We start from the raw sequence: 23,785 nt of genomic DNA, 5'->3' as shown, positions 1-23,785 counted from the left end.
TAATATTTTATATAAATATAAATTTGATTTTAACGATTTTATAAGCAATTTGAATTTGATTCTTCAATTATGGTAAATAAATTATTTAAATTAAAACACATATTTGTTTGTACTTTACTAGGTATACCGATGTTTTGTTTTATGAAATCGTGTAGTTCAATTACTTACTACTTATGTATTATGTATAATTTATATATTATGAACGTATCAAAATTATTTGTTTATCTTAAATGGCATGATTGGAATAATTATTATTAAATATAATAATATATTATATTGTATTTATATATATATATATATATATATATATATATATTATACTAGTCGACCCATCACAGCTTCACCCGTGATTGGTTGTTTATTTTGCCTTCGGACCATGATATGTAGAATTTTTTATTTAAATATTATTGTTCAATGTAATTGGAGCACCAATTTTTAATTTTAGCTTATAAGGAGGAAATTCCGAGAAGATAAAGAGAACTGAGAAATTCTTGTGGATAATGAATAGCATCATCTGTTGATGTAACTGTATCAATAGATGGATATTCACGTGAGTGTCCATTGCATTTTAGAAGGATGATATCATTAATTTTTCCTGCTGTTACATTTCTCGGAGAGATAATAGCTCTTTCACATAACCACTGATAAGATTTATTGGACAGATTAAAAATATCAGGATAAACTGTAGAAATCAACTCTTCCACGTTATTGACCACCCGTCCAATCGTGTGATTGACAGAAATGTAACCATTTTCATTTTCTAAAGTTCTATTTCCAATTTTCAACAACTGTGCTGGAAAAATATCGTCCCCTCCGCATAAATTAACTCTCATGTTTGTTCGCAAATAACGTTTTTCAACATAGTTCCATACAGGGGAAGATTTTAAGCAAGCACTAACGACATCAGCTCGAGTACCTTTAGGGATTACTGGTAAGGTTTGACGGAAATCACCAGCGAAAACAAATGTTATGCCACCCATAAACTTATTATTACACCTAAGATCTTTTAATGTTCGATCAATTGCTTCGATATGTGATCTGTGACTCATACAGACAAACAACTTTATCTTCTATTTCAATCAAACCTCTATTAAATATTTCATCAGAAAAAGTAAATTCCAAGTCATTTAATCGAGTGCACTCTGTATGAAGAATATCTTCACAAAAATTATTTCTGAACTGTTCCCACAAAGATTAAGGTTCAGACGGTTGGCAGAAAACTATGATTATTGCGAATAATTCTCTTAATTTTGAAGGACTTTCTGAAAGAGTTGCCTCCGCTAGAGAATTTTTCCATTGCTCGTCATTTTCTAAAAGCCCAAGAGCAAAACAGGTAGCTTTAAAAGTCGCGTGAATGACTCCATCAAAGACCTACAAGCTTTCAAATGAAGTAGGACCTTGTACATAATTTAGTAACAATCTTAAAGGGAAGCACTCACTTTGATTTGGGTGAATCGTGTAAATTCTACCAATGGCAGTGTCCATTTTTATTCCTGGCCAACCTGGAACATCTTTTCCCCGTCTTCTCTTTAACCAGCCACTGCTATCATCCCAGGTATAATAAGAAGGAACTTCATGATAGAACAGTGTTTTCGCAAAATCATTATGTGAACACAGTTAAAAAAATGCAGTTAGTGTCGTTTTTCTTGGATTTTCAATAACTTGATGAAGATTATTAGCATTAAAAAAAACACGCTGTCTATTTGCTAGATGAACAGCCAAGTGCTGAACTGTCGGATCTCTATCATGGATTTCAAAATTGAAAATTCTCCAAAACGCTTCAGAAGTACATATGTATCGACCATTCAAATAATTTGTAATCTCATCGTTTTCACGATTAACAGAAAAAGTAGCTCTATCTGATCCTTTATTAATATATTTACATATGTATTTTATCGCTTTAACTGAATGACAGTATTCTACGTTAATTTGCGCATTAAAGCACCTAGATAGCACTGAACAATACGGTACAACCCAACGGTTGTCAACCATGATTTCTGTTTGACCACGAACTTTTAATATTGCAGTATAACCTCCATCATCTGGTGATCTCCGTCGATAAGTCAGATAACCATCATCTCCAGTTTGAGTACCCTTGATCAATTTGTGAAGATATTTCTTACTGCATTTTCCATTATTCATACATGCCTATCTAATATTTAACTCGCCGCATGGGCCATGAATCATATTCTTGCATACTATTTCATAAAGTATAGGATCTCTGTCTTTGTTTGGTATCTCGGCAGAAATAATTTTATCAATTTCATCTGACTGAATTTTCGTTTGTAACCACAAAAGAATGTGGCAGTGTGGCAAACCTCGTTTTTGCCATTCAACACTGTAAACATAATAATTTACATCTCCGAAAATATATTTATTTTTTAATACATGCATAAACTTTTTTAGTTTGGTATAGGTACATATATATAGGTATATACAATATAGGTACAATTGTTTTTAATTTTTTATGAACTTTTTACTGACAAAAGTGGTACTAAAACCTTCATCAGAGTGTCGGGTTTCAGTCAAAAAAAATTTCAGCCAAATCGGTTCAGTAGTTTTCTCGGTTAGCGCGGTCGAAGAAAAACCCTTACAATTTTATATATTGTATAGATAGATAGATAGATAGATAGATTTTAATTATATATTAATTATTCCTAAAATATTATTAAATTTATTTTATTAATAATATAATAGGTTAACGCGTGCAAATGTTTATACTTATACATCTGCAAAAATATACACTTATACATTTTTTTTTTTTTGTTAGTCAAATAATTATTTATTTTTGTCATAATACTTAATTATTCAAAACGTGATGTACAATATTAGATTAAGCTGTAAAATAATTGCTTTGATTGTTTTCATGATAAACGAATCAAAACCGATAGTCAACATTTAAATTATTTTTAAAAATTGTAATAATCATTATAATATACACTTGATGTTCTACTTATTAACTATACTTCTAAGACTATTTTACAACCGGATTCTTTATTTGGACTACTATACACAATACAATAAACTGCTCATAAACAAAAATAAAAATAAGATTAGCGGATTATTGCGATATTAACTTGTCTTGTACCTATATAATTTTGATCGACTTTTTTAATTATATAAAACTATCTGTGATAATTTTTTTTTTTTCATTTGCTAAAATAATTCAATTAAAATCGTCTACAGTTCTGTATACTTATGTTTTTTTGTTTTTAATAATTAATTAAAATATTTTACGACCAATTAGGTTACTAATTTTCTAATCTTTATCTGTATTGATTTATTTTCAATAGGCAATTATGACAATAAGACTTTTTAATACTGGTATTTTGTTAACTTTGAACCAATTTACTAAAGTTTTTTTTAATACCGGTACTTTCATCGTGCATAATTTACATACGAAAGTTTAATAATGTTAAAAATATATTATGTACTAAAATGAATATTAAAGTTAAGCAAGTTAAAATCGTTAAAAAATGCTCTTTTTTGGTCTTAAAAACAATTTTTATTAACTCTCCGAGTATTTTGGGGAATTTTTAAACAGAAATAAAGTTTATAATATGAATAAACATACATATTTTTGATCATGTTCTATTTTTATATTGTTTTCAATATCTTACTCAATGTTAACTTTTATATTTATTTCTTAATCTTAAAAATATATAGATCACTAATTTTACAATAAAAATAAATTAAAAATATGTAAAAATCAATTATGTTCCTGAGATATAGAAAATTTTTGTTAGTTTTTTCGATTATAAGATGATAATAATAGATGTACAGGAAGATGATAGAAAGCTCTGGGAACATATATTATTTGAACATTTACTCATTTAACATTTCGATACGATTATTCATATTTACGAATTTTAATTTAAATATCATTACATTCTTAACAATCAGAGTATAATAAATGTATATATTTGTATACACAAATATAAACAAAAACTAAAATATGACTAAAAATGTATTTTTTCATTTTTCCCACAAATATTTTTCTTAAGAATTAATACTGATTCTTTATAAATCAAATTAATTATTTTCACTCAATTGTGAAAACTTTTTCAAAAATTTATATTGAACATTTTCAATATAATTTATGTATGATAAATATTTGAAAGACCAAATTTAAAATCAAGATCAGATCTAACTAAAGAAGTATATAAGGTTTTCAAATGAAATAGAGGTCTAAAATCTTAAGTAATTTTATTAATAAAATCTAATATCATAAACAATTTATTAATTATTATTTTATGATTTGCCTTCAAAGAATGATCATTTTTCAAATATATATCTAGATTTTTGATTAAATGCACTTTAATAAGAGCACTAAATTCAATTTTATAGTTAAAAAAAAAATTGGATTTTTGCTACAAGTAATGATATTTATCTATATTTAACGAGAGTACATTTATTTTGCTCCAAATATAATTTATTAAGATGCAACTATAGAGATGTTTGCGCCGCTACCGATCCTACAAATATGGCGGTTGTCGGCAACGACTTGCGTTTTGTGTTGAGGACGGGAGTGCAGGAGGGTTAACCACGATTAGATGGGGAAACACGTATATTTTTATAATAAATAATAATAAATAATAAATTAGCGGGCGCCCAAATAAAACTTAATCTAAAATCTAATTAACATCAATAATACATCATATACAATAATAAAACCCGCTTTGATCGGCCCACTGACCACGTGGGGCTAAATAATAAAAATGGTGACCTGGTGGCGACTGCACGGCTCTTTAAATGTTCCCTAGGTTTCACCATTATGTAGGTCTCACAATATGTATCCTCCGTGGATCAAGGAAAAACCAAAAATCTCCACAAGTGCCCGGACGCGGAGAACCGGAGCGCGTACGTTACACTCAGTTACACCACTCGAAAAAGACAAAAAGGCTCGGTGGCCAACAGCTAAGCTTACGGCCGAGACATATGAGCGGGACGGCGGGAGGGGAGAGTATCTCTAAAGATAACGTAACTTGTTCCGTGTTCGAACAAGAGAACTACAATAATTTAAAAAGTTATAGAAGTATATAGAATATAGAAAATCTTCGTATCATCAGCTAATGATAACTGATATACTGAGTAAATTATAATGATTTAATTTAATTTTAGAAACAAACAAATCTAATTGATTGGGATTTTATTTAATAAAAATCCACAATACATTAAAATTAGAAATTAGTCAAATTAGACATTATATCAATGATATTTAAAAATAATATGACATTATAAAAGTTACATGCATTAAAATTATAGACTATAAGACTTGAGATTACCAATCAAAATTTAGATGCAATAATGGGAAGAATAAAGTCTAATGGTTGGTGATAAGAATAAATTAATGACTTTAGTGAATAACCTAGACGAATGCAATTTAAGCAATTATTCGTTAAAATTAAATGTATAATATCATTACGAATATTTAAAATATTATTTGCTTGTTTTAAATTTAAATAATAAATGAACAGATTATTACATTAGAATTTGGATTATTAACTAGAGTAAAATCAGTGCAAAAGAAGACAGATACGTTAAACTCCCTATTAATAAGAATATAAACTATTGAATTGACAAGAATAATATTTTCGACTAACTCACTATATTATTTAATGAATACCATAAATAGTGTAACTAACAATACGTATATATTCAAAATTTTCTAATGGACAATAAAATACCTACACTAAAATAAATACCAATTCTATCCGCTCTAAAATGTTAAAATTTATAATTCCGAGTTATAGATCTATAATAGTATTTTTTGTCAATTTTTAGATGAGAATAATAAATTACAGTTTAAATTATTAACAAAATTACGAAAAAAAATTAAATTTTGTCCTGAGACTTCTACAATTTTGATATAATACAATTTGTTTAAAATATTTTGAGTTTGATATTGAATAGGGATCATTTCCGAACATTTCACAATTTTTGGAACACTTTAAATGAACTTAATTATTAAATTAATATCGTCTTTTGAAATCCGTTGATTTATCTACTCACGTAATTTTTTTTTATCCTTTTTATCCTCTCTTAGGTTAGTCCGATCAGTACTAATATTAATTGATGATAAAGAAGCATTTCAATGTACTAAATTACGTTTATCCATGATTATATGGTATATATTAGATTTAGAAGTAAAACTAACTTTAAATAGACGTGATTTCTTTCTGAACAATGGAGGTGTCAACCATAATAGTTTTAATTACGTAGCTTATTTGTAAAAAACCAAATGCAATACGATGATTTGGCCGATTAATGTCACATGTTTCAATATTATAGAATATTAAATTATTAGCTCATTGATTACGCTCATTCATTTTATTAAAAATAAATTCACTTGAATGATGGAAGTACTACTTGAGTTAATATTTTTTTAGATTTTCCATTTCAACTAATAATTTAATAAATTTTAACTCTAGTAAAACTTTAAGTCATTTATCACAACCATCGAAAAAATATTTAAAAGACTTATTTTTTAACAAATACAATTAAAATGTATAATTAAGTTGTATTATAATGCTCAGTTATGGATATTGTAATACAGAGAGAAGGTTTTAAATTTAAATAAATGTCGATCCATCAGATTTGAAATATACCTGGTATGATTATAATATATCTGAATGATTGAGTATTTTGTTATAATAATATCATACAACTCTAACATATTGATCCTTTTCACCCTAAAGGAAAATTGCATACCAACATTATAAAAAATTATAATATAACGTCCAAGCCACAACCAACAAGGACAATAATGATTTTAGGTTTTAATTGAGATATTATTGTTTTATTATAAGTTGAATAGTACAATAATTTTATTTTCAGTGATCAACTATATTGTTTCGTTAATTCAGGTTTCCAAGCCTCAAGCTAAATGTGTGAAATATCAAAAGTTTCTTACTCAATTTTATCGCAGGGTATAAAAATCCTCTAGGATTTTATGTTTTTAAACATAACGCATACTTATAATAATTCAAACATTTTTTTTAGGTTGTGAAATTTAAGTGTCGAATCCAATTTATTTTATTAAGTTTTTTTTTTACGAACACGTTGCTTATTAGGTTTTTTACAAACCTAATAACTTCAAAGAATATAAGTAGATTATTTTTATAGCTTTAACGAAAATCACAGATCAGCAGAATTGAAGATTCCTATTAACATTTTTCAAAGTATAAAAATGTCTATGCTTATTAAATATATAATGCATTAATCGAAGTGTTATGTTATGAGAAATAATATAATTATTTCGATTTTAATAGTAAATGTAAATTAAATTAATTGTTAAAGGTACATGTTTAAAATATTTTATGTTTTTACAAAACATTATATGTAAAGTTAAAATCAGTGAGGGTTAGAACCAAGGAGGAAATGAAACATGAAAACGAGAGGCAATCAATAAACATCAAAGAGGGAGTTTTATTTATGATCTTTACTTAGTTTTTTATTAAATGATTAGATTTCATTACAATTGAACACAATTTAGTATTACTATTTTAATACTTAGTTTCGAGTGTGTGTAGTTTTGCAATGATTTGTGCTTTACGAGGACACAAGTGAACGTTACTCCTAATGGATAATAAGTAAGAGAGAGATAATAGATAAACTTGATATTATAATATTTAATTGAAAGACGGCCAAATCAGTATTTTTCGCACTGCACCTGGAATTAGGCCGAGTAATGCACAAATCCTGAACTAACACATTTAAAACTATTATAAATAATGATTCTGATTTCTTATATTTTTCGAAGATAGTCGTTACTGCATTATATTTAACAAGTACAATACAATGTATGTTATGATTCGATTCGACCCGTCGGTACGATTGCATTTTGTCAGTAATAAATGTTTTATTTTCTTTTTTTGTAAACAAATTATATGATTCAATATTCGATATAATTTCAAAACAACCACATTGGAAACTTAAAAGTTTGAAATTCGACTGCATGTATCGTGCAGAGTTGGTGTACTAGTTAGGTACAGTAGAACTCCAATTATCCGAACGCCAATCATCCGGACGTCCAATTAACCGGACGAGAAAAATACGGCACGTGCCGTTATTCATACACGTGTTTCATAATCGTTTTTAGATTAGATAAAGAATAGGTACTACATATATATTATTCTTAATAATATCCGTCATTCCAACGTAGGTATATTAAAAATTATCCATAATAAAATACATATACATATAACATTTTACAATATTGCCACACATACATAGATATTATTCTTAGTAAGTCAGTTGTTGTATAATCGTCGCACGGTATAGTGAATTGTCGTGTTACAATGTCGTCAAACAGAAAACGTGTAGTGCTTACTATGAAAGAAAAAGTAGATATCATTGCGCGGTTGAAAAAAGGCGAAACAGGCCGAGCATTGGCCGAAAAGTATGGTGTTGGAACATCCACTATTTCAGATGTGTATATAACTTTTGATATATCATATGTCAATCATCCGGATATTTGCTTATCTGGACCACCCTTGACATTAATTAGTCCGGATAATTTGAGTTCTACTGTACTATAAAAATGCAAATGCCTGATAGTCTACATTCCTATAATTAACGAGAGTCTGGGCATAAGTATGCAATCCACGACACCGATGTACGCCTAATATCATGATAATCATATTAATTCTCGCTGCTCTCTGCGTGGATACGTCACTTGAGTATGCGATGACTAATGGAACACGGTTCGATGAACGACGAATCACGGCAAAACGTTTCAACCATATATTGATACAAACCATGTTCGTAATTAATTATTCGTACAGAGTCAAATGAATGTTACCATTACGTTTGCTTTGAATAGAATTACAAATTTTGTGCACAAAATAGACATAGAATATGCTGTTATGACGGACTACGACTCTTCAGATAATTTTACCTGCTTTGACGATAAATTTATCTCGATAAGCGTTCATTGGAGTTAATTCGGACGCGTTATTTTTCAATTAAAATCGTGCAGAAACTAATTTGATATTCATACAAATTTGCTGACTCGGGAAATTTTTTATATAAAAACTGGCGCGAAAATATTTTTAAAAATATCTATTTTACTCTTACGCGTTAGTTATATACACGATTTATAGGTACTCGTACAGTGAAACATCGATTATCCGAAGTAATTGGGACCACGCAGAGTTCGGATAGGTGAAAGTTCGGATAATATAAATTAAAAAAAGTATTATTATTACAATGAATAAAAAATTATTATTACATATAATTGACTTATTATATTTATTATTACATATTACATATTATGTTGTTACTTATTACGAATATGAGAATAATATTCATTATTATTGACTTCTTATAATGTATTATTATTATTTTTTTTACAAATTGATCATTTTTTGTTAGACGAATTACTGCTACGCACTTTTGCGTAACTAAATTTAGCAAACTTTTTAATAAAAGTAATTATGCTGGACAGTATTCATCCTATATCTTTAACTACTCATGACCAATCTCAAATACATCAAATGCCTCCGTAGATGATTGTCCGTGTATATTCTTACTTTCGACACAACCGCCTGTCGTCACTTTCTTCATTCTCACTTTGATTTTTCAAAGAAAAAACGGTTAACGATTTCACATGATATATTACGCATTGACATTCAGATATAAGAACGTTCGGATAATAGAGGGTTCATATAACGGTGGTTCGGATAATCGATATTCTACTGTATGTAGGTTAGGTTAGGTTAATCTAACCTAATCAATAATAATAGTATATTAATTATTACATAATTTACTTTTTAATGTTTAATATGTATCAAATAAAATAATAAAATACTTGGACTGTTTGAATTACATTAACATAAGTCTTTGAAAAGAACAACTTAAAAGGTTCCTTTTAATACCAGCTAATTGTAATTCATTCTTTTGTTCCTTTCAACATTACACTAGTTCAAAGAATTTCGATATCTACCTCTAGTCAAATTAAAGACTACTTTAACTTCTTTATTCTTTCAAAACACAAACGGTTTTCCTGTTTGAGAATCAATATCGCTGCTGAAAGGACTGTTAAATTTCTCAAATCAATCTAACAATTCACTAATATTATAAACAATAAACAATTTAAAATTCAAATAACAAATAAATAGTTTAAAATTTACTGATATATAACGAAATAGGTAAAAAAAAAATTATATAAATATTTATTATTTTTGTAAAAAAAAAAAATTTAAAAAAAACCATAATTTGAAAAATAATTTATAGAATTAGGTATGCTTTCTTTTTGTATAATAGTTTTAGTTTAAAGATAATGATAAATTCATATCAAGTATGAAAGTTTTTTCTTTTAAAACTAGAAATTCGTATATCTATAACGTAGTCAACCTATCTGACTGAGGATCAAACTTAAGTTCGTCAAACTTAAGTTTATAATATCTGAATAAAATGAATACACCACTTGAACAACGTGGTATAAAACTAGAGTTAACAGAAGTGTGGGACCCAATGAAATTTTCATTACTTTAAAGCTCTAAACATTAAACCCCTAGACATGTAATTTCCAAAGACTACCAATACTGTAACAAAGTTCTAGATTTTATTCACCTTACTATTGTACTAATTATAATTAGAAAGAAGATTATAGAATATTTAATAAATCTTAAATTCGTAAAATATATTGCATCTTACCTTATATTATTATTATTAGATATTTATTATTTACAACGGCATATCAATAGTATTAAATAATAATATATACACGTCAAATTAATTTATATTATCATTTATCTATAGATATACACACAATTCATATCACCATGGTGATCACTTGAATAAATTTGTAGATTATTTCTTAAACAATTTTTGTGTTTTTTTGAATATCAAAGAACACGTAACTTCATGATTTTTTTTTTTTAATTTTGATTCCTTTCTTGGGCAAAATATAAAATATTTTTAATAAATGTAAGAACATTTCGAAAGACATACAATTTAACGAAATTATTTTAAAATCATTTTTACTTAAATACTTACTAATAAAATGGTAAAGGAAAATAAAAATAAAATAAATCATGTGTTTCCTTGAATTTCATAAAAAAAAAACATATCAAAATGAGTCAAGAAACCATATAAACATAACTAGAAATTCAACTTTATCATAATTTTTGAATTATATTAATATTCTGAATACTAAACAAATCAGATAGGAACGACTACACACAGATTCCGCTCGAAAACTACAAACAGCAGTTGACAGATTTGCACGACAGCTGCAGTACAGAGAAAAACACATATTATGCGGTTCAATAATACGTAGTAAAACATCAATTACAATATCGTAAAATATAACATGGTTTTTAGAGAGATAAAAGTACATGTAAATAGCGTTTTCAATATCGCTTCTGTCGGTTTCACGATGAATAATATTGCGTGTGGGTACCTATGTGTGTTTTGATGTGCTTACGAGTTGATGTTCAAAAATGTCCATGAAAAACTTATCGGGGTGAATATAAACGAACAGAGAGCAACATATGTATATTTTGTCAAGTATAGTATAAAACCCTTCCGAGAAAATAAAATTCGCTGCTACCAGTGCCGTATAGATTGACATGGACAGGAAAGTTTTTAATGTCGCCTACAATGATAAAAAAAAAAAACAAAAAACATAACAGGAACAGTGTTTTTATTATTTCATTGGCGATATAATCGTTTAAAATGGTTAAATCCAGTATTATATATCGGTGTATTAAATAAAATTACATGATGTAAACAAGTTTGAAAACGGCAAAATATTAACAACAAAATCGAATTGTCTGTATTAAAAGAACAAAAAAAAATAAAAATAAAAATATCGTAAAATTGAATGTACTTACATGTGTTTATAACAACGCAGTTTTTTTTTCTCATGAAAATTGTATATTTATCTATCCACCTTAATTTAGACTATAAACTGAAATTAATGATGTTAAAACGAAAATAATGTAAATCTGACGTTAATAATAAATGTTGGACGGTGTTAAATGATAACTCTTAATGACCAAATTATGGAGACCCGATGTATAGGCAGTTAAAATATAAACATTGGATCCATTTTGGCTTAATATTCTTAACATTTGGCATAATATACGATTTTTTCCGCTAGAGTCGATCTAGTGTCGGTGAGTTATTATGTTTCACTATTTCTCAAATAATCCATTTCAAAACTAAAATATTTAATTCCTAACTTAAATTTAGTGACATCAGAAGATCGGTAGAAATATACGAGGGTAATGTTCATTGAAAATAATATTTATTTTAAAGGAATCGTGAACTATTTTAGAGATGGTCGGGAGTGATGTCAAGACCACTCAAGCTCACCTTTGTGATTAGTTCCACGTGCATTTCCATGGTGTCCAAAACAAAGGTTTTGAGGGTCTTATAGGAAATCGAGTTCAATTTCAAAGCAAATAATTGTTAGTTTCATAAGTGCAAAAATCGATTTTGAAATCAGTCTACACTGGATGATTTTACGTCATAATAAAACACATAGTGAAATAATTAGTTTTAGGGGGCTAAGCCCCCACCACCATATTTATACCTATAGTTGGTTATATAGTTATTAATCAACCTCACCCCATTCTTCCCACCGAACACTTTCCGAAATTAAATATTTTCGAAGTGTATAACTCACCTCTTCCTGGAAATAAATCCTAGTTGCACCTCTATTCAAAATAGTGCATCTGTATCGAAAAAAAACTAAGAAACCATGAAAATTTCAACTCTCCCATAAACGGTTCAAAAAAACCTTTTAAAAATTATGCTAGGACCAACACATGTCACGGTCCTGTGTAAGAAAAATGTAACACTATGTGACGCGAACACAATTAGAGAGTCTTACGACTATTTATTTGACTAATAATTGACAATTGTTGATGTTGTGCGTTTCAGCCTAGTCTCGGGAACGTGCCCAGACCGGACGGTCCAGCGCTCGAGGAGTACCGACTACGCAGTTTTTCCATCACCGCCAGCGGCGTGTGCAACCTGGGTGACTTCGTGCGGTACGGGTCACCGCCGTCGTCCACCCGGCACCACAAACCAATCGGGAAAAGGGAGAGTTGCCCCGCGTCCGTTTCCAGCACGCCGCAGCACGTGCAACAAAACAACGCGGGCGCCGTCTCCACGGCCGCCGCCACCGCCACCACGGCCACCGCTAATTCGCACACGGTTTGCACGGAATTCTCCAGATTCCGAAAGCCCAGGTACGCGTTTGAATCGGATACCCCGAAGACGATAACATTTCATTTCGAGTTGGAACAAATAGAAAAAACAAAACAATTATACATAAACATACTTAACATGATTTTAACTTATCGAATAAATTATGATTTAATTTCATAAAAAAAATAAAAACTTAAAAACTAGTAATATGTATAGGTATATATAAAAATAAAAAAACCTAATGTAACTAGCAGATTCGATGATTACAATATTAAAATGATATTACCATACGTGGAGCATTGCCTTAATATATATTTTATAAAAATAAAAATAAAAAGATTGAATAATAAAGAAGTAATTGCATTCTCGACTGATGAAATACACTGCTTAAAGGGTGTTAACTTGGGAATCGGTATAAATAATAATATACATTCAAAAAATGTCTTGTGATACACTCTGTATACATTAAATTATAAAATCACGATTTTTTTTATTTATGTTAATTATTCATACCAAGTATTATAATAATTATTACATTTATTTTTATTATTATTCACCTAATTTTATATTTGTTTTTAATAATATACAGATGTATAAGATCGATTATTAAATTGATTAACATAATATTATACATTACTATTGCAAATAATTAAATGTGCGTCTTACTCGGATACTCTGAATAGTAGTTTTTTTTTCAAACACTTGAAATTAAATTATTTATCGCATAACAGCTCAAAATGTCTCGAACAGATATACAATCGTATATGAAACGTTTCGGTTTAAATTGTTTTAGGTGTATGTTTTCTATCGATTTGAAATAATTTCTCGATAAAACATATGTTTTTGGTATTTTACCGTACATCACATACACACACACACACATCAGGCGTGTATTTAATGGGGGGGGGGGGTATAGGTGCTCTCCTCCGTTAGCCGTATCGAAATATGTTACCTATTTAATTTATTTAAATTTAATATTTTTTGTTATTCTATATAAATGTATTATTATATTATTTTGTTAAAAATCTTCGTATTTTATTTTTATAACATAAATTTATAAACTTTTGGTAAAAACATTAATATACTTACTAATTGAGTGACAATGCACAGTGGTCTGAATCGTAAATTAGCTTGCATTTAATTAATTTCAAAAATTATGTCAAATATGACTTGAAATATTGAAATATTATCGACCATATCAGCGGTTCATAACCTTTTGTAAATTACGGACCTCCGATGAAAGATTTTTAGAAATTGCGGACCTTCTAACCAATTTTTTTTTTCGAATACATTTTTTCTTACAAAGCATCTCATGTTATTAAAACCAAAATTATAATAATTATTTTATATAATAAATAACATTAATAGACATAACAAAACATACATATTTATAATTATTTTTATTACGCTTAAGTTTTCAATTAATCCCAGATCCTAAAAACTTATAGATTTGATACAAAGCACAAACTTTTCCAATATAATTTAGAAGGTATTAATTAATGAAAATTAATTTAATATTCGTTAACACAAATTTATAAATTATTGGTAACAACATTATTATTTTTGACTGACTAAGCGTCAACTGCCTGCCACGCTTATAGGATTTTGTCCTAAAAATATCTAAAAATATGACTGCATCCGAATTGCATGCAAAAAAAAAAAAAAAAAAATCGAATTCCATGCCATCTCTTAGAAGGGTTTGTCCTAATTGCATGTCACACTTAGAGAGGTCTATTCGAATTGCATGTCGTGTACCTCTAAGTTAATTTATCATTAATTTATGTACACAACTTGAACTTTATTTTGACTTAAACTATTTATGATATGGCTGTTACAACTGATTAGTTTCTAGATTGAAATATTTTTTTATATTCGAATAAACATTTTACATTTTTAAGTGCCATGTAAAAATGTAAAATATATTCACTTGATTACCCTTAACTACAATAATTTTATTTAATGTTTATTATTCACGGTGTCACCTTCTCCAAATTGGTAAAATATTTACTTGGATATAAAAATATTTCAATCTAAAAACTAATCAGCTTCTATTCATCTGTATTTTTAAAAAATTAGAAAAGTCAAAAAGTTATACACATTAGTTCATGATAAATAAACTCGGAGGTACACGGCATGCAATTTGAACATTCCAATTTACGTTTATTTTTTTGGCATGCAATTCAGATGCACCGAAAAATATCTTCCATATTTAACCGTCTGAAATATATCTCTATTTATTGGTTATCCGTTCATTACTACCCATATAGTACTAAAATTGTTGTATTAACCGTCGGCCATTGAATAAAGATAATTCTATCAACGGTTTTAAAAAGCGTAAGACCTTATGCACAATGAAAAGCGTTGCGCGGTGAACGGTGGACGATGAGCGGCGAGCAAGCGTCGATAAAAATAAATCAAACACTGTAATTTTATTTTATTTAATTGTTTGGGCGATTTACTTTTTTTCCCGAATAAAAAAAACAATGTTGTTAAACGAATTCCTTATAATGTGTTTGAACAGGTATAAAATGTATTGTTATTAATTATTGGTTTTTCAATATGTTATAAATTAGACAAGATTTTAGGGAGAGTATATACCATATGATATTAACCTTTAAAAGTATATAAAGCGCATAGGAATAAAATCTCAAGCAAAACAAATTCAGAATAAACATTTTAATTGAACTAACATATAAAAACATGATTATTATAGTATAATTATAGTTCATTTTTAATCATACCCGTTGAAGTCACGGACAGTTCTGTCAAAATAAGAATGAAAATGGATTAATTGTGTATCGCCCAAACGCATTACAAAATAATAAAAAAGCTCACTCAAACACATTACAATACTTTAAAATCACTTGCCGAAATACATTACTATATTTTAAAATAACTCGCCCAAAAGAATTATTATAAATGGCCCAAACATATCGCAATTTATAAAAACTCGCCCAAACGCAAAGCACCCAGTTCGAAACTCGAAAACTGTCGATATGCATATATTACGTATATTTACGACACACCCCATTTATAAATTTTTAATGTGCGTCACAGTTAAAAGTAGATGCGATATACTTTTAAATAATAAAAGGGTAATTCTAAATTGTAAATAATTAAATAACGACATTCAATGCAGTTTATGAAAAAAAGTATTCACTATAATTAATAAGGAATTATTGCATTAAGTACTATTGCATGTATTTAATATGTATATATATATATTACATTTACCAGTAGGTATCTAAGTAGTAAATATGTATACATATTTAAAATCCACCCCTCCCGTTAATGCAGGCTGGATCTGCGCCTGACACACATATACACATAATATATACGTTTAAGTTTGTTCGCATAACCTAATCTAAGTCGTTTGTTGTTACTTACGATACACTATTTCATTAAATTACTAATTGTTTTTTATCTCGTTCATTCATTTATTTCGTTTTCAAACTGTATTAAAAGTACACTTTAATTTCATACTTTAAAATATTTTTACTGTGTATAAACCAAAAAGTAAAATATAGATACAAAGTTTCGATCTATTATATATTGATTATTTTGTGCTCTCTCTAGTGTATACATGATAATGCATTGTGCAATTACGCGCACTATTTCGATATTATAATAATAAAAAAGGTCTCATCTTACGCTAAAACTGATTTCAATGTCGCTAAACGACTAAATGCTTAGTATTGTCACTATGGCCCGTTTAAGTATCATGTATATAAAAACAATAATGAAGCTGAATAACGAGACCATAATGTAATACTATTTCTGGAAGCGTCAACTGAAATGACTCGATAACAATGATATTTATTTAAAGACATTTTGTATCAATAGTTATAGAAATTCAAAATTGAATGGTTCGCCATAATTTATTAATAATATAACTCAACAGTATTTTTCAGTGACAATAATATTACAATAAATTACTTTAGTCGTCTTTTAGAAAAACAATCTTAAGATTTTTATTAACTCCAGTAATAAATTCTTAATGAATAAAAACCAATTAGGGAGTTTTAATGTATAATTTGAGAGTATACAGTGCAGTGAGCATAATAATTTGCCTCTTTACTTAACTTTATATTCGCCTATAAAGGTACTTAACAGATTGATATTAAAATCCATTATCCTTCTATATTTATGTTACTCGTAATCTTATATCTATGGGGATCTTCGTTTTGTAATTCGCTTGATTTTGATTCACGATGTATAAAATATTTAAATATTTAAGGGATTAACATGAACCACTACCGATTCTTACCACTTATTATTACCATTATTAAATATAAAGCAAACTATAATACATTAGCATCTTTATCTTTGTAATAAACGCATTATTATTAAAATGCATACCAGTATCATAATATTTCTACGTTAATAATTTGTAATAATATGTATATTTTGTGACTTGAGTGTACATTCTGTTTGTATTATTAATCTTATTGGATTTTATCTCGAGTACTTACCAAGTTTGTACATACGTTATACCAACTACTAAATGATAAGTGAAATTTTTAATTTTATCCTTTATATGGTTTTCCTTAAATACAACTACTAAGATTTCTTCAAAAATAGGACTCATAGTCCAACAACCGGTATACTTGTTATACCTAGTTTAAAAAATAAAAATCAATATGATGAATAAAATATTCAACTACATTAATATTATCGTATTAAAAATAATAATAATAAAACTTTGAATGACTATACAATTTTAGAATGTAATACTCGTACAATAAAAAAATTACACATATAGTTTATGAAATAAAGATTATAATTTAATATTAATTAATAATTTCTTTAATTATTATTATTATTATTTCTTTTATTCTTAATAATAATTTAAGATTATAATAAATAAAGTTGTGACAATATGTACGTTTTCATGTTTTTCAAATATAATAATAATTAAGTAAAATGTTAGAGACAAAATATTTGTATTCAATTATTGAAAAATCACCCGTAAAACACTGAATAACACATTTGAAGTTTAAATATTGAAGTACAAGTATTATTATTTTTCACTTCGTTTCAAGAACAATTTTATGTTTTTAAAATTCGACATAATAATCACTCAGAATTTTTCAAATTATTCGGAAAAGTTATCAAAACTCTTTCTGATTACGTGGAAACCATAACTGATAGCTATAAAATAAATATTATTGTATTCAAAAACTTGTTTCACAGTCTCATAAAATAGAGGATACATTATAGAACAAGACATATACGATTATTCGATTTCGGAAGTTGATGAAAACAAAATTCGAGTTGTATATTATGATCTTTGATTTTATATTGCACTCTATATTTTTTATATAGTATACCAAAGTTCCAAATAAATAATAATATATTATATTAATTATAATTATTATATATATTTTATATTTATATTATATTTTGTTATGTATAATAACGAGTACATGTATACGATATCTTTAAATAATAATAATATAATTTTACATCATCAACATGATATTCAAAAAGGGCCATACTTATGAAATGTATTAAGTGAGGTTGAAAAATAGATCTTTAATACGAATCTTAAATATTCGTATTTAAGCAAGCTAAATAATTAAAATAATTATTAAGATAGCGATTGTATAGCACCAAACTAAACTATTTGGTAATATTGTCCAATCTAGTATCTTACCTGCACCTAGTCTATTATCTTCAGTGAGTTTAAACAAGCCATTGAAATAACAAACAAACAAATCAACTTCCTGGTTGAATTTTGTCAAAACAACGTCGAGCTAACATTGAATAAAAAAATGTCACTCTCTTTGGACTTAGCAGTTGATCACATCGTGTCAAATAGCGAATCGCCGCCGTACGTCGCACGTAATTCTCCCATATATAGTACGAGTATTATAAAACAATTCGGAATGACACCTCCCCTCACCTCATCGAACTATTTCCGAGAAAGAAAAAACTATAATAATGTTTAGAACTATTAGGTATTCAAAAACGTCATATTACTCGAAAATCTCCTAGAGATTATTCTCGCAACATACAACGTGACGTTAGCATCCAAGATGTATGTTTTTTTTTTTTTCAGCACGGCGCTCATAAATAAGTTCAAAGCCAATGACACGGTGGAATCGTACAAGGTGGCGTTGCTAGGGGCTCCGGGAGTCGGCAAAACCACGATATCCGTACAGTTTTCCACATCCGATTACATATGTGTTTACGACACTTCCATAGGTAAGTGATGACATTTTTACAATCACGTCGCCCCGTCTTCTAGACAGTGACTTCGTTTGAACGGTAAATTTAATCGGCAAAAAACGTGTGTTGTCACGATGAATAAGTGGAACGAAAAAAGAAAAAAATGCATATAGAGGTGGAATTTTTTTCATCGTATATACCTAGTACAACAATGTCTGTGGTCGTATCATTACTATTCCAGCGAAATAGAAATTGTACTATCCATTATTACATACGATTAAACATACAACATATCTTTATATATATATATGAGTACGTTTTTTTATTCAAGAGTGTCACTCGTAATTTCTCGTATAGGCTAAACTGATTTTCATGAAATGTTGCGATTAAGTTAATTCGAGAGTAGTTAAGATTCATAATTTGGTCCAATAAAAAATGTTTTTCCCCACACGATACAAATGAACGGGTTTTTTGAACAATTTTTCATATACATATTTATCAATCTGGAGATGCCTTTGGTTGAGTTTACACGGTTCATGTTAATAATAAGGAATGTTTTTGTTTGAGAATGCTTTTATACCATGTGCGTGTGTCAAGCTCAAATAGCTTAATAATCGAAAATTGTTGACACTTCGAGAAGCATGTGAGACAAAATGATTGTTAAATAATGACAATCATTGGGACTTTATTCTAAAATAGGTTGTACAATTAAATCAGTACCAAAGGTGAAAGATATTTTCACTATACTAATAGCGACATGTAAACTTTCTAACTTATAACAATTGTGGAGAAAGCACAAAACGAATATTACGGATAATATTTTACACAAATTACCAGAACATAATTAAGGAGCCTCGCTATAGCATTTATTTAAGGAGCAACATTTAAGCAATTTCTAATCTCATCGTCGTCACCCGAGATCTATGTGTTAATTGTAAATGATTATTAGTGTGTGGCGTCAATACGGGTATCGCTTCTTTCCGTACCATCATCCAAGTAGTCGTTCATCGTAATCGTTATCGCAGTTTACCATATTTATTAAATTATAGTTTATCGAAAATTAGGTACCCATGTTTTTTATGTACAACAGTAATTAATAAAAAAAAAATAGCTGCAAATAGTTTGCAACGTAATTTGTACTATTTTTGTTTAGGTATTCAAATTTAGTCGTCATATCAATAGGAAAAAATCATCCTGACTGTTAGAGTATAATGTATATAAATTATTGAATCTCGGTCACCTTTACGACAAAAATATATGGGACCTAACATAAAGGCTGTAATATAAAACAAACAAAAAATAATAGGTATAAAAGGGAAAACAAAAATTCCCTAAGGGAATTAGAAACAGTAGTTTTTGTTAAAAAAAAGACGTGGTGGTGAGGCTCCTTATTAAAAACTGTACACGGAACTACTTAACCGATTTTGATAAAATTACACTCCATGTATGTGATTTCGTCCAATCTATGTGATGGGCTTATTTATTTTTCTATTTATGTTACAAATTAAATGTTTATTACAAAGCAAAGGTTTGTAATTATGTGTAAGTTCTAAAAGTTAGATGGCAGATATAATTATACAAGTATAACAATTAGTGGTGGAATTAGTTCACTGACACTTATTATTATCTCGGTAACAATAAAATGTACTACCAAAAATGTGGGAAAACGGATAGATATATTATTTATATAGACTTAATACATAATAGATTATGAATTTTTAATTCAAAACCGGTCATACACTATATATATGTATAACAACACTCCAAGCTAGACAATTATATATTTATTTATTTTTATATATAAACTATTTATTTATGAGTGTTAAGAACTTACTAATTTTTGTCTTATTTTTTTACTCTACTATGTATTATTTGTTGCTTCTCATTTTAAGATTGCTATTTTATTTTAATGTAACCAAAAAAATCTAACCTCCATAACCGAAGTATCAAAATGACACAACACAAATGTGCTAAAAGATAATTTCAATCGAATTGCGGTAAGAAACACAGCTCAAAGAATCATGACTAAAAAAGTCATGTAAAAGTATTTCGAGAACAGTACGATGAACCACAGCAAAAAGTAATATTGAGAACAAGAGTAGCGCACGAACAGCACATAACCTTGCAGTACATCTTAAAACCAACCAACGTGTATACATTTACTATAACGTGTACTGGAGCTAATGTTCTCTAGAGAGCACTTGAGCCATCAAAAATGACACTTATTGCATTTTTCACATTGGGTCAAGAAACCTGATGTTTTCGGCGAATTCGTACAAACATTATATTCCGATGGTTCGTGCTATTTTACATTTAACCAATAATACATGATCATCAAAAACATCACCGAAAATGTTTTTTAAAACAACCATTTTGAGTATAAAGTTTAAAGAAGAAATCGTACAATAGCCACATTTTCCATTGATACCGTCAGAATGTCCGAGACAAATCAAAAGGCTTATTTTTTCTATAAATATGGCCAAACGATGTCCATTTTCCGCTTGGTCATGGTATATCCATGTTTGTCTTACATGTTTGGGCCAATCGAGCGCAATAAATGCGCACGTGTAGGAAAACCATCGAATCGATTAGTGTTAGCATGAGATAGGTTAACCAAAAATATTGACAATGATAAGTAAAATTAAAACTACACATTTTTATACTTTAAAATGTGTTAAAATGACAACTTTAAGATTTTACACATATTTTTAGTATAAATGTAAATAAGTAAACATATACTAAATTAAATATTTAAGCCTAATATAATACTTACAATTTAAAATAAAATGTATTATATAGCTTTTCAATTTTTCAATGCAATTCATAGTATGAAAGGTACGAAGAGAGAAAGGGAATATGAATTCAATCCAGCTTAAACAATAATTCTTCACTTGTAATTATATCTAGAACACGAAAAATTGTTTGTTTAAAAAACTAATTTATTTTTCGGTTTTATAATTTTTCACACTTAATTTTTGCCTTTTTGAAAACTGAAGAATTTCGATTTCATCGGAACTAGTTGTTTTTAATTTAAAATTAACTCAATACTTCAACAAGATCAAGGAACATGAAAAAATATAAAAATTAAAACTCTAATCAATACTATCCCTTCTCACCATCTGAATCCAAACAATAGCATACAAATCAAAAGATTTTCAAGTCGCGCTTTATTTCTTTGGTATTTTACTGTTGGTGATTATAATACTTACGTATATACTAAATAAAATATAACTAAAATAAATCTTTATAATTGTTGTGTTTTATAATGAATAAAAAGATTATATTTTACCGTATATAAATGAAATACTATAAAATTACAATGGAAATTAATATATTACGAAATTCATTATAAACCTCGATACAATAAAATATTAAAACAATTATATAACATAATAAAAAAATAATATAAAAGGTAAAATTAAAAATTGCAATTAATGTTTTAGAAACATAGAAATAAGTTATTGGAGCAGCTCCACTGATTTTGAACATTCAGTTCGTTTATTCACAGAATAAAAATAACATAAATATTTTTGTCTACTAGTAAAAACTTGGCTAATTTAACAAGAATTGTATAAGTATTTATAAAATGCAGATAATACTTTACATTACCAAGGCTAAAACTTTATTTTTATATTTAAAGTTCAAAATTTCAAGAATTCAAATAAATGTAACGACATTTTAATTTAATTATGTTATAAATTTAAAATACTCTATCTATTAAATTAACTAAGATGTACTCAGCTACAAACCATAACAATAACAATAAGATAGAATTTTACCCAACAGTTGAATTCTTAATTCAATTATGTATAAAACAAAGGAACATTTTTTTTTATGACTATCCAAACAAAATAATGTTTAACAAATATTTTATACATAAATATTAAATAACTTAAAATAATAAGTTTCTAAGTAAAAATCTTTTATTTCCTGTTTTTATTAAATTATATTTTCAAATCCCTATACATAACATTTTTAAACTAAAAATTATTTTCATATATATATATATATTAAATATCCTCTCAAAAATTATCACAAAAATAAAATTGTACAGAGATCATTGTTTGAACTTAACTATTAGATAGATATATTAGTAATAGATCAAAATTTAGTTTTGGAGATCGAAGCGAACGCTAACCAAGTTTTAATTATTTAAATCAACTTATACTGAACTGAACTTATACTTATTCACTTGAACTATTTAAATACTTTATAAAATTCGAACTTTAACCTTTTTTTTTTTTAACGCAAATTAAATTTTACCTAGTTAACGAATAACACAATATATAGACAGTATTAATAGTATTTCAATATATAATTAATTTCGATTAGTATTTATTTAGATCAATATAAATACTGTGCATACGATACCAAGAATTCGCAGAATAGAATTTTTAATAACTATTTTTTTAATTTTTATCAATGTTTTTGTATAAGAAATCTACGTTAA

The 23,785-nt window shown here is 27.6% G+C and overlaps 1 protein-coding gene across 1 annotated transcript in view; it reads left to right on the top strand.

Moving 5' to 3' along the window:
- The window catches only part of LOC112683705 (GTP-binding protein REM 1-like), a 165,682-nt gene that overhangs the window by 83,157 nt on the left and 58,740 nt on the right, over positions 1–23,785 (top strand). Inside the window, exons 3-4 of the mRNA XM_025554852.1 lie at positions 12,895–13,205; positions 19,226–19,371. Coding sequence (XP_025410637.1) covers positions 12,895–13,205; positions 19,226–19,371 — 457 coding nt within the window. The remainder of the gene's footprint in view (positions 1–12,894; positions 13,206–19,225; positions 19,372–23,785) is intronic.

This window comes from Sipha flava, unplaced genomic scaffold (assembly GCF_003268045.1).
Source record: "Sipha flava isolate LNK unplaced genomic scaffold, YSA_version1 232_pilon_pilon, whole genome shotgun sequence".
Taxonomy (NCBI): Eukaryota; Metazoa; Arthropoda; class Insecta; order Hemiptera; family Aphididae; genus Sipha; species Sipha flava.
This window is presented reverse-complemented; position numbering and strand designations above follow the sequence as displayed.